The 13,270-nt window shown below is 42.3% G+C and overlaps 1 protein-coding gene across 2 annotated transcripts in view; it reads right to left on the bottom strand.

The window, feature by feature from the left end:
• Positions 1-13,270, bottom strand: part of SHC4 (SHC adaptor protein 4) — a 125,002-nt gene that overhangs the window by 42,738 nt on the left and 68,994 nt on the right. For both annotated transcript variants that reach the window (XM_063926041.1, XM_063926042.1), the window contains exon 7: positions 6,575-6,692. In XM_063926041.1, the coding sequence (XP_063782111.1) occupies positions 6,575-6,692 (118 nt within the window). The remainder of the gene's footprint in view (positions 1-6,574; positions 6,693-13,270) is intronic.

The following is a 13,270-nucleotide window of genomic DNA, read 5'->3' as shown; positions in this document are numbered from 1 at the left end:
ACCGCAAGGGGGGAAAAAGCATTTCCCCTCTCTTAACTTTTGGATGTTTTCATTTTGTAAAACTGCTGATATACGTTACGCTTTGTTAAGCGTCCTTAAGAAAAAAGTATTGCCATAATGAATTTTATATTAAAAGTACGGTATAATATACACTGCTCAAAAAAATAAAGGGAACACTTAAACAACACAATGTAACTCCAAGTCAATCACACTTCTGTGAAATCAAACTGTCCACTTTGGAAGCAACACTGATTGACAATCAATTTCACATGCTGTTGTGCAAATGGAATAGACAACAGGTGGAAACTAAAGGCAATTAGCAATACACCCCCAATAAAGGAGTTGTTCTGCAGGTGGTGACCACAGACCACTTCTCAGCTCCTATGCTTTCTGGCTGATGTTTTGGCCACTTTTGAAAGCCGGGGGTGCTTTCACTCTAGTGGTAGCATGAGACGGAGTCTACAACCCACACAAGTGGCTCAGGTAGTGCAGCTCATCCAGGATGGCACATCAATGCGAGCTGTGGCAAGAAGGTTTGCTGTGTCTGTCAGCGTAGTGTCCAGAGCATGGAGGCGCTACCAGGAGACAGGCCAGTACATCAGGAGACGTGGAGGAGGCCGTAGGAGGGCAACAACCCAGCAGCAGGACCGCTACCTCCGCCTTTGTGCAAGGAGGAACAGGAGGAGCACTGCCAGAGTCCTGCAAAATGACCTCCAGCAAGCCACAAATGTGCATGTGTCTACTCAAACGATCAGAAACAGACTCCATGAGGGTGGTATGAGGGCCCGACGTCCACAGGTGGGGGTTGTGCTTACAGCCCAACACCCTGCAGGACGTTTGGCATTTGCCAGAGAACACCAAGATTGGCAAATTCGCCACTGGCGCCCTGTGCTCTTCACAGATGAAAGCAGGTTCTCACTGAGCACATGTGACAAACGTGACAGAGTCTGGAGACGCCAAGGAGAACGTTCTGCTGCTTGCAACATCCTCCAGCATGACCGGTTTGGCAGTGAGTCAGTAATGGTGTGGGGTGGCATTTCTTTGTGGGGCCGCACAACCCTCCATGTGCTCGCCAGAGGTAGCCTGACTGCCATTAGGTACCGAGATGAGATCCTCAGACCCCTTGTGAGATCATATGCTGGTGCGGTTGGCCCTGGGTTCCTCCAAATGCAAGACAATGCTAGACCTCATGTGGCTGGAGTGTGTCAGCAGTTCCTGCAAGACGAAGGCATTGATGCTATGACTGGCCTGCCTGTTCCCCAGACCTGAATCCAATTGAGCACATCTGGGACATCATGTCTCGCTCCATCCACCAATGCCACGTTGCACCACAGACTGTCCAGGAGTTGGCGGATGCTTTAGTCCAGGTCTGGGAGGAGATCCCTCAGGAGACCATCCGCCACCTCATCAGGAGCATGCCCAGGAGGTCATATAGGCATGTGGAGGCCACACACACTACTGAGCCTCATTTTGACTTGTTTTAAGGACATTACATCAAAGCTGGATCAGCCTGTAGTGTGTTTCTCCACTTTAATTTTGAGTGTGACTCCAAATCCAGACCTCCATGGGTTAATAAATTTGATTTCCATTGATAATTTTTGTGTGATTTTGTTGTCAGCACATTCATCTATGTAAAGAACAAAGTATTTAATAAGAATATTTCATTCATTCAGATCTAGGATGTGTTGTTTAAGTGTTCCCTTTATTTTTTTGAGCAGTGTATATAACTTATATATAAAAGTCTTTACTCTGAAGAGATGTCATCTAAAAATGTCAAAGTTCAAAACACATATACGGTACCAGAATGCTACTCTGAACGCCATAGTCCTTACAGTACAAGAGGAATCACTGTATCCCTGATCAGCAGCTACCAACACAACAGTGTCAGAAATACTGAGAGTTACAACTCTCCAGCCAAAAGAAAGAACTGTTAGCAAAGTGCAGGGACACTGAGAAGGGGGTGTAGGTTTCAACGTACTCGAAGACGATATGACCTCACTCCCTATAGGGGACAGCGCAATATGTAAAGAGAGTGCCGCTACTCACAAAGGGGATGTGGAGGCCACGCCCCCACTTGCTTGCTAATGCACCTGCCAGAATTGGGGCCCAATAGATCTATGCATTGGCAAGGTTTCAGGAGTTAAGCAGCTCCAAAATGGAGGTCGGTCCTTCCTAGTTGGGGAAAGAGGAATTCATGTACAAATATTCCAGAGATTTAAGCTTCTTGCCATTATTATACTACATGTTAAATTACACTTAAAGGTAATGTTTATTTTAGAAAGAACTTTCATTTGAAGAATTAGAAATGCTTATTTTTTTCAGATTATATTTATTGTTATAGGTATTTTCAGACATTGCATGCATGCGTGCAACACGTGTACAAATGTATAAAGTACTGTACACAACACACACACACACACACACACACACACACACACTTAAACTAAGCCTCAGATATTGGTATTGCATTCATTTCTGCACATAAGATAGACCCGAGATGTTTAGACGGGATCGGTATGAAATACCTCCAATCAAAATCCCGACTTTGACCCTGTCGGGATTTTGACCGTCGGTCAATTGCTGTTGGGATTTCGACCGTCGGGATTTTGATTGAAGGTAAATTGACTGCATCCTGTTTAGACTTTTGCATAAGTAGCACATTGGGCTATTTGTTAGTCGGGAGGCTTGCCACCTAGCAACAGCTGGTGGGTGGATGGGTGAGTAAGCCTCCCGATTATCGCTGGAACAAGGTCAAGTGAAAAATAAAAAATCACATATCTTGAGCATACAGAGGAGGGCGGGGCCGAGCATCTGCTCTCTGTGCTAAAAGTCATGTGACAGCTTGTGCCCCGTCCTCAGGTAGATTTTTCTACAGAGCAGACATGGAAGGAAGCTGGGTCTGTTTCTCTAACAATATACTTACAACTGTACTTCATCCATTGTCCTGACAAGAGAGACACTAAACAGTGCTGGCAGAGATTCATCATCATTTAAACTATTACTTACAAAGCCAGGTGAGTGAAATAAATGTTTTTTTCTTTCTACCTCAGAGGTTGGGGCTGAAATGCCGACGGTTGGGATGCCAGCAGTCAGAATGGTGAATGCAGCATCCCGCTTTTTAGAATTCCGATAGGAGATGGGTAAGTTTTCTACCCCACACCTCCTAACCCTCCCTCACTGCAGCCTAAACGTACCCCCCCGAGCCTAACCCTCCCCGGCAGTGCCTAAGCTTAACCCCCTCTCCCCGCAGCCTAAACTCAACTCCCCCTCCCCCCTTGCAACCTAACTAACCCTCCCCCATGTTGCCTAAACCTAACCCCCTCCTCCCCGCAGCCTATACCTAACCCCCCTCCTCCCCGCAGCCTATACCTAACCCCTCCTCCCCGCAGCCTATACCTAACCCCCCTCCACAGCCTAAACCTAAACCCCCCCTTCCCCCCACCACACACACACATAGCTTACCTCTCCAGCGGCCCGGCAGTCACACATTTGGGATCCCGGCTGTCAGGATGCTGGCGCTAGCATTGTGATCTTATTCGTGATGCCGGAGCCAGCATTCTGATCAGTGTTAGGATTCCGGTGCAGGTATTTCGACAGCCGGGATCTCGACTAGCGGGATCCTACCAAATCCTGAGGGGCAGATATACTAAGCCTTGGAGAGTAGTAAAGTGAAAGGAGATAAAGTACCAACCAACCATCTCCTGTAATTTTTCAACCACAGCCTGTAACATGGCAGTTAGCAGCTGATTGAGAGGTCCTGTACATCTCTATAGTAGGTGCAAGATACACCTCCAAGCAGGCGCATTTGCTAATATTTTTAGAGTGGTATGGCCACATTTGTATAAACACAACCACACTGAACTTCTCCAATGTGATCAAACTGCGTACAATTCTGTATTTTCATATTTATATAACTAGTAACCTATTTATTTTTGATACTGGTCCCTAGAATCTAAAAAAATGATTTTTAAATATAGCTGCTCAAGTAGATTCTCTGCTCTTTGGGGGCAATTCAATTAGAAGTGATGTTGGGCAATGCCAACAATGTGCTCTTGTAACGCAGTATAAAATCTGGCAATGGCACTTTGTCCTTCTGTCTTTCTATACAAATCCACAGTTTACAAGCGAAGATCGTGAAATTTTACATACAAGCGTATTAAAACACGGCGGATGCAACTAAAGCAATTTGAAATCCCTAGCACCCCTAGGGGGGAGACAGCAGCACAGAGTATATCAGGAGACAGCATAACTTCCGAATTGCTGGAGCAATGTACTCTAAAATTGGTACACTTATGCCTTACAATCTGGGAACAAACACTGTGGGGGGAAGACACCCCTAGCATGAGGCAGCAGCACTGAGTATTTCAGCAGACAGCATAACTCTGGAATGCCTGCAGCAATTTACAACAAACTTGGTACACATATGACTTACACTCTGGAAACAAACACTGTGGGGTCAGACAAGCCTAGCATCCCTAGGGTTGGGACAGCAGTACAGAGTATGTCAGCAGACCGCATAACTGTGGAAGGCCTGGAGCAATTTACACCAAACTTGGTACACATCTGACTTACAATCTGGGAACAAACTCTGTGGGGGTTAGACACCCCTAGCACCCCTAGGGGTGGGACAGCAGCACAGAGTATTTCAGGAGACAGCATAACTCCCGAATGCCTGGACCAATTCACAACAAACTTGGTACACATATGACTTACAAGCTGGGAACAAACACTGTGGGGGTAAGACACCCCTAGCACCCCTAGGGGTGAGGCAGCAGCACAGAGTTTTTCAGCAGACAGCATAGCTCTGGAATGGCTGGAGCAATTTACACCAAACTTGCTACACATATGACTTTCACTCTGGAAACAAACACTGTGGGGGGTCAGACAACCCTAGCACCCCTAGGGGCGGGCCAGCAGCACAGACTATATCAGGACATGCATGATATGTCAGTGATGACAGGGCTGCATGTGACAGGGCCAGTGACATGATGTGAGGAGGGGAATGCAGGTAGCACAAACCCACACACTGAGAGTTATATAGTGGAAGTAGCATGGTCCCCCAGCAGCACAGAGTATATCAGGAGATACATAATGTGCTGTGCTATATAAGAAACTGTAAAAAATTTGATAACTTCACAGGGGCACTGACATGATGTGAGGAGGGGAATGGAGGCAGCAGGAAGCCACAGACTGAGAGTTGTATAGTGGGAAAAGCAGGGTCCCTTGGGGGACCAAAAAAGGGTCCGGCCACTACACAAAGTGCATCAGGGAAGAAAAATATGCCTATATACTAGATCTCCAATCAATGTAAATTAACGAACAACTATCATTCTAATTTACCATCCTCATCCCGTAGCAAAGCACGAGTATTCAGCTATCTACAATGTTATTTATACTGTGTGTTTAATATTTAAATGTATTTTTGTAAACAGACATTCTTAAAATCCCGGCCAACACTGGGTACTCCAGCTAATATATATATATATATATAAATAAGGATGTACATCTTCCCTACATTTTATGTCAAAGCCCCATAGGGATGCACAGCAAAATACATCATATAAGCCTTCCAAATATATAGGATTCTGCGCACCACACAATGTACCATCTTACTTCGCCCATAGCTGAATTCTCCCTTTTACGTCATAGGTGAAATATTGGAGTAGTGTGACATCCTGGCAATTACTGATACTCATGGTTATAACACACATTTTATTTAGTATGAAGAGTTACCGTAATAAGGATGACAGATAATCTAGACCAAAACTGTTAACTATAAATACTTCAAAAGTAAAGCGTGTAAGTTGGGCTGAATTAAAAAATATTAGTTGGGCTGTGAGTTATATGATGGTAACAATGTAATCAAAGTGAAGCTATAAAAGCTATAAAATATACCTGAGGAAGCTGGATCCTATTGTTACCAGTGAAACGCATTAAACTTACTACCAGATACCCACCTGGATCCCACTCCATATCCTGTATCCATAGGAACCCTGTCAACTATTTTGGCCATTATTTGGACATCCATACATCACTGGAACTTTACATTTCAGCATCATTCCGGTTCGCCCCTGCAGCTGTAAATGAACTTTTCCTAAATCTGATGCCACCAAGGGATATCATTCTGTGGATCCGGTAAATATGATTGCTCTACAGTGACTGCACTTTGGGAACTGTCCTAGCCAATAAGAAGTTGACATCTCACTATACATAAGAGTGGACTCGCAATAGTGATCCTTTTTAGGGAGGTATCTGTGCATGAGATTGTTGCTACCAGCATCAATATGAATCTACTCCTGCTGTTTTAATTTGTATTGTATCAATAAATTGTTATTTTTTATATGAATTAAACCGTCCTTTGTACGTAATTATCACAGCCAGCGCTGGTACACCCTATTTCTCCATAAAATATACTGTAATCATTAGTACCATTACAAAGCTATATACTCATACTAAAACACACTGTCAAATGCACTGTATGTCCACATTTAAAGTGGTTTTCTAGAATCAATGAGTAACAGAACATTGCCAATGCTGGTAGGGTGTAAGTGCTGAAGCTGTGACACAGTGTTACCTCTCATCTATGAAGGATGGACTTTTCAAGAACTGTTTAAAACGCAGTTCAAAAGCTTGTCCAATAGTGTTGATCACCTCTTGCGCTTTGCTGTTCGGGCATTCCAAAATGTGACAAGCTGAAATAATGTACGAGATTAATTATCATCAGATTTATCTCCCGTTTACTTGCTTAGATTCTATTTTTCAACACAAATAATTTACTTAATTGACGTTATACTGTATAAAACACAGCAATAGCTTCATAACGCAGCACTTAAAAGTCAACATAAAATGTCGTTTAGCAGTGTGGATTATGGCGCACAGCCATTTCCACTCTGCCAATGGACCATTTCTGCACCAGCTCAGAGCCATCAGTAGGTAGGTCTCATACTATACTTAATAGGACACATTTCGCTTCTTGCAATTGCACTACAGTGGGGGAAGAACAATTATATGGGCAATTCACTTAATGCATGATACAAAAAGTCCACATGTAATAAAAGCAGTATCAGAGGCTTGAGGTAAGTGTGCGCATGTGTACGTACAGTTTGTGTTAGCTTTGGAAAAGCCCAACTAAAAAAACTTTAAATATAATAAAGAAAAATCACAATTGTCTTTTTCCTCATTGCATCTAGAATGTTTCCACCATATGAACATTGGGTCTGATAAAGGTTGGTTTGCAAATTCTGGTAAGTAGCAGAATTTGCAATCCATGAGATAGCATGCTGGAGGCCGCCCAGCATACCGCCCCCCCCCCCCCTCCCGATCAAGCAGAAATTGCGATAGCATCACAATTTGTGCTTGGTAGCAGAAATCAAGGTTGCCTCCTGCCGGCGCAGCTTATCTGTGCCCTCCGTAGGCCCACCGCCATCTTTTCCGATCGCGGCGGCTGCATGTGATGTTATGCCAGGAACATGGCGCCTATGCTGCATTCCCGGGGAACATCTCTATTGTGCATGTGGTCATTTTTCGAGTGATATTTGCCACTCTGCAGCAAGCACTGGGCCTACGGAGGGTGTGTGGTGTGTAGGCGCCCCTGGACCCAGGGGCCAGTGTACACCACACACCTTGCACCCATTATAGACACGCCAGTGCATAGAAGCCTTAGCCGGTGTCAATCTGGTTCTCCAGTAGACCTTGTATGTTCCAGCTGTGTGCTCTAGTGTCTTGTTGCTGTTCTGAGAGGCACGGATGGGATCAACATTAGGAGGGCATGCTGGTTCCTGCAGTGTCAAAGGAGAACATAGGGGTATCTCCAGGTAATCTTGGTCCAAATTAGTTGCATTTGTGTATGTGCCATTATCATGTGGCTATGTACCAAGCAAATATATGCTGTTATTAGTTTTGAGTGTGAATTTGGGGCGTGGTGCTACCTGGACTGGTGGGGCTGGGCTACTTTGGGGTAGCACACTGTAACATTTACTTTAGCACTTTATATATATAATTTTCTACCAATATCACTTCTTTTATCTATAGCCTCTGCTTCCTAATATCCACAAACACTTTAATCTCACACTGGTGTGCTGCCCTGGGGTGTCTGACCCTTGCCGGTCTGTGGGGTGTCGCACCCTGGACTTAATGTTAGTGACCCCAGTACTCGGAGATGCCTTGAAGTGCCCTGGGGGCTTCCCATACCTATGCAAATGTATGCAACTGAGATTGTTGGTGCTCTAGTATCACAACAGTACCCCTATTATCCTGTCTACAAGTGTCTACCTGTGAAACAGCATCAACCAATCCTGATCACGTTCCTAGTATCTACCAGCCGTCCTCTAAAGATCAAATATTCTATGACAATGGTTCCCAAACTTTTTTCTCTCCCGTTCCCCTTGATTAGGCTTTTCATTTATGAGTACCCCCTCACCCATCTGTCCTTGCCAGAAAGTTTATTTTTGTTTTATATATATATATATATATATATATATACAAACAGAAAGTTCAGCACTCACCATAGCAAGCTCACTTATCCTCACAACATCAATAAATAAATGGCATTACTAAGGAGCAGCTGACACAGGTTTAGAACAAGTGAGATTTGTGGCCATGGGCTGCATGCACCCCACCCTATGAGTAGTGAGTGCAGATATTGCACCCCGCTTCTTGGGTGACGAGTGCTGTGGTTTTCTAGATTTGTTTGTATATATTACGGGGTTAATCTTTGGTTAACTCTTATTAACCGTGGTCACAGGTCTTTTTATGCACCCCTGTGTAATCTCTCTTGTTCTAAACCTGTGTCAGCTGCTCCTTAGTAATTTATCAGCCAGAGTCAGGTGACCAGTGTACCTTTAAAAGCCATAAGATGCATGGCAGATACACATTAAACCTAGTGGGCATGTGTGCAGTATATTATGTGTGATACAGTTGCCAGGTTTTAATTTTTGAGACTTTGTGATAGTGTAGGACCTGCATGAAGGTGGGGTACCTTGGCCAGCGGTATGCAGGCTTCTGTGCATTGGCCAATTCACTAACTAAACCCCCATCATTTATTTATTGATGTTGTGAGGATAAGTGAGCTTGCTATGGTGAGTGCTGAACTTTCTGTTTGTATATATTTGGGTTGGTGGCCATGGGCTGCATGCACCCCACCCTATGAGTGGTGAGTGCAGATATTGCACCCCGCTTCTGGGGTGGCGAGTGCTGTGGTTTTCTAGATTTGTTTGTATATATATATATATATATATATATATATATACAGTTCTTAGTGGCAGCACTCCAACAACGTGCGTTACTGCTCCGGTGCCCTCCTTGACTCCACCACTTAGTCACGGGTCCTTAACACAGAAACAATGCAGGCGGCACTCGGATTCACTGGACAGTATGAGCAGGTAAGTAATAACGTTTCGAAGTTTATTCACCTCTGATGAAGAGGTGAATAAACTTCGAAACGTTATTACTTACCTGCTCATACTGTCCAGTGAATCCGAGTGCCGCCTGCATTGTTTATATATATATATATATATATATACTGTATGTGTGTATATATATATATATATATATATATATATATACTGTATGTATATATATATATATATATATATATATATATATATATATATATGTATATGCAATTAGCTTGGCACTCCGGATAAACAAGTGCAACTCACAGGGGTGCCTTCCCAAAAATCAATTGATAGTTACCAGTGTCTTTGTGAAAAAACGAGGCAGCACTCCCAAATTCCATAAGTAAGGATTAGTGTATTAAATATACATCATAGTTGTCATAAGTGTCGTCAACGTTTCAAGGCACACAGGCCTTTTCGTCAGGACGTCTGATTAAGTGCAAGTGCAGGAAACATATTAAACAACCGTGTTGATCATACCTTTTATAAGATGCATGTCAACCGGTGTGGACGCTCGCTGCTCACGCCCGGCCGTTGGTGGGAGGGATTCCTGTGCTGACGTACATCCTGCCCGTCTGTCACTAGGGACGCACCATCCCGCCTACTCCGGTTACTAAGGAGACAGCATCGCGATCGCTACACAGGGCTACACGCAATCAAGGACAAGTTGTTAATGTAAATTCAAATTGTTAATGTGAATTACCAAAATACATTGTGCTCATATATCTTAAAGTGCTAATACAAAGTGCATGTGCAATAATAAAATTGTTTAAAAAATGGAGTCTGAAGAAGTTAATCTGAAGTCAAGCTATCATTAACTTATTTTACAAAAATGAGTTATATCTAGTATGCAAGAAAAATGTCATACTCATGCCGAATACTACCAATCATATATATCAATATTGAACTAAATAGTTCAAGTATTACCTAGGACAAATAGGTTCACTATTATATCGTACTAGGCCAGATTATCCAACAAGGTTCTACAAAAATATATTCCAGGAAATCTTTTCATTAAGGCCTCTAGGGGAGATAGTATCTAAGATGTGAATCCATTTGGATTCACATTGGCTAAGTCGCTTTTTGCGATCGCCCCCCCGGACATCTATAGGAATGTGGTCAATAATTTTATATCTCAAGGAGGTCAAAGTATGTTGGACCTCCTTAAAATGACGGGCCACCGGTTGGTCACACTCCTTGTTTTCCAATGCTGCCTTAATGGCCGAGCGGTGCAGAGCCATCCGCTCTCTAAAGGTGCGAGTGGTCTGTCCCACATAATATAGCCCACAGGGGCACACTATTATGTAGACCACAAATTGTGTTGTGCAGTTTAAAACGTGATTAATTTTAAACTTGCGCCCCGTATGAGGATGTTTAAAATAGGGACCTGGCTCCATAAAACTACATGTTGTGCAAGATGTACATCTATAGCATCCCATCTTCTTCTTCTGCAACAGGAATGAGATGTTAGGATTTACGGGAGTGTATGTGATATTAGTTTTAACTAACAAATCACGTAAATTTCTTCCCCTTTTATAACATGGCATTATGCTCTTATTTTTGAAAACCGGTAAATCACTGTCACCCGAGACAATAGGCCATAGTGCTTTAGTGGCGTGCGGTAAAACCTGGCTGGCTCTTGTAAATTCGGACACTAACGGGATCCTATTCTGTTTTCCTTCTGTTCTTCTAGATTCCATTAAACTATGTCTAGGAATTTTTAATGTTTGCTGTTTAGCTTTCTCAAGGACCGAGAGTGGATATCCTCGTCTAGCGAATTTATTAGACACTAGGTCTAAAGCTGGTTCAAGTAAATTAAAGTCACTAGTGATTCTGGCCGTTCTAAGCATTTGAGATTTGGGGGAGAGCTTTTTTTTAAGAAGGTGGATGGCAACTGCTATGATGTAGCAAAGTGTTGCGATCTGTTTTTTTATGAAAGATTTCAGTCGAAATGCTGTTATTTTTAACCCTGACCATTACATCTAAATAGTTTATTTCTATTTGACTGTATTGAAATGTAAATTTTACTGGATGGTTTAAAGAATTAATATGTGTAATAAGGTTAGATAATTCTGTTTCTGAGCCAGTCCAAATTAGAAAGAGGTCATCTATGTATCGTGTATATATCATGATCTTTTTTGACACCTCAACATCTGTAAAAAAGAAATGACGCTCTTGTTCGAACATGAACACATTGGCGTACGACGGGGACACATTCGTCCCCATCGCACAGCCAGTGCGTTGTAAATAATATTTACCATTGTGCAAAAAGAATTTTTTTGTTAAAGTGAACTCCAACATATCCAAAAACAAAGAGATATCAAAGTCAACAAACTGGTTAGATTGTAAAAATACTTTCATACAATCCAGACCCATCTTATGCGGAATGATCGTGTATAGATTTTTGACATCCAAGGTACACAAGAACGCCCCAGTTGGAATATATTTTAATTCTCCCAACTTCAACAAAAATTGTGTGGTGTCTTTTAAAAATGTACTCTGTCTTGTTACCAGCGGTTGTAATAGGCATGGCGCCTAAGAGACATTTTAAAAATTTGACCAAACAACAACAACAAGCATTGCGGGATTTAAAGTCATATTCGGACATTGTCATTCGCCCCGCAGATAAAGGCGGGGCCATAGTCATTATGGATATAGACAAATATATGGTAGATATAGATCAGCAACTAGCGGATTTAAATACATATATGAGGCTATCGTCTAATCCTAATGATCAGTTTAAGCGGGAATTAGATTTGATGTTGACATTGGCGGTGAAGGATGGTAGAATAAATAAAAAATTGTTTGATGTGCTGATTCAGTCCCATCCTATCACCCCCATTTTGTATACCATTCCCAAGGTACACAAGGACGCCCAGAAGCCCCCAGGTAGGCCGATTATATCGGCGAGAGGCTCATTATTACAGCCAATTTCACAATTTCTTGATTACCTATTACAACCGCTGGTAACAAGACAGAGTACATTTTTAAAAGACACCACACAATTTTTGTTGAAGTTGGGAGAATTAAAATATATTCCAACTGTGGCGTTCTTGTGTACCTTGGATGTCAAAAATCTATACACGATCATTCCGCATAAGATGGGTCTGGATTGTATGAAAGTATTTTTACAATCTAACCAGTTTGTTGACTTTGATATCTCTTTGTTTTTGGATATGTTGGAGTTCATTTTAACAAAAAATTTATTTTTGCACAATGGTAAATATTATTTACAACGCACTGGCTGTGCGATGGGGACGAATGTGTCCCCGTCGTACGCCAATGTGTTCATGTTCGAACAAGAGCGTCATTTCTTTTTTACAGATGTTGAGGTGTCAAAAAAGATCATGATGTATACACGATACATAGATGACCTCTTTCTAATTTGGACTGGCTCAGAAACAGAATTATCTAACCTTATTACACATATTAATTCTTTAAACCATCCAGTAAAATTTACATTTCAATACAGTCAAATAGAAATAAACTATTTAGATGTAATGGTCAGGGTTAAAAATAACAGCATTTCGACTGAAATCTTTCATAAAAAAACAGATCGCAACACTTTGCTACATCATAGCAGTTGCCATCCACCTTCTTTAAAAAAAGCTCTCCCCAAATCCCAAATGCTTAGAACGGCCAGAATCACTAGTGACTTTAATTTACTTGAACCAGCTTTAGACCTAGTGTCTAATAAATTCGCTAGACGAGGATATCCACTCTCGGTCCTTGAGAAAGCTAAACAGCAAACATTAAAAATTCCTAGACATAGTTTAATGGAATCTAGAAGAACAGAAGGAAAACAGAATAGGATCCCGTTAGTGTCCGAATTTACAAGAGCCAGCCAGGTTTTACTGCACGCCACTAAAGCACTA

Source organism: Pseudophryne corroboree, chromosome 6 (assembly GCF_028390025.1).
Source record: "Pseudophryne corroboree isolate aPseCor3 chromosome 6, aPseCor3.hap2, whole genome shotgun sequence".
Classification (NCBI taxonomy): Eukaryota; Metazoa; Chordata; class Amphibia; order Anura; family Myobatrachidae; genus Pseudophryne; species Pseudophryne corroboree.
This window is presented reverse-complemented; position numbering and strand designations above follow the sequence as displayed.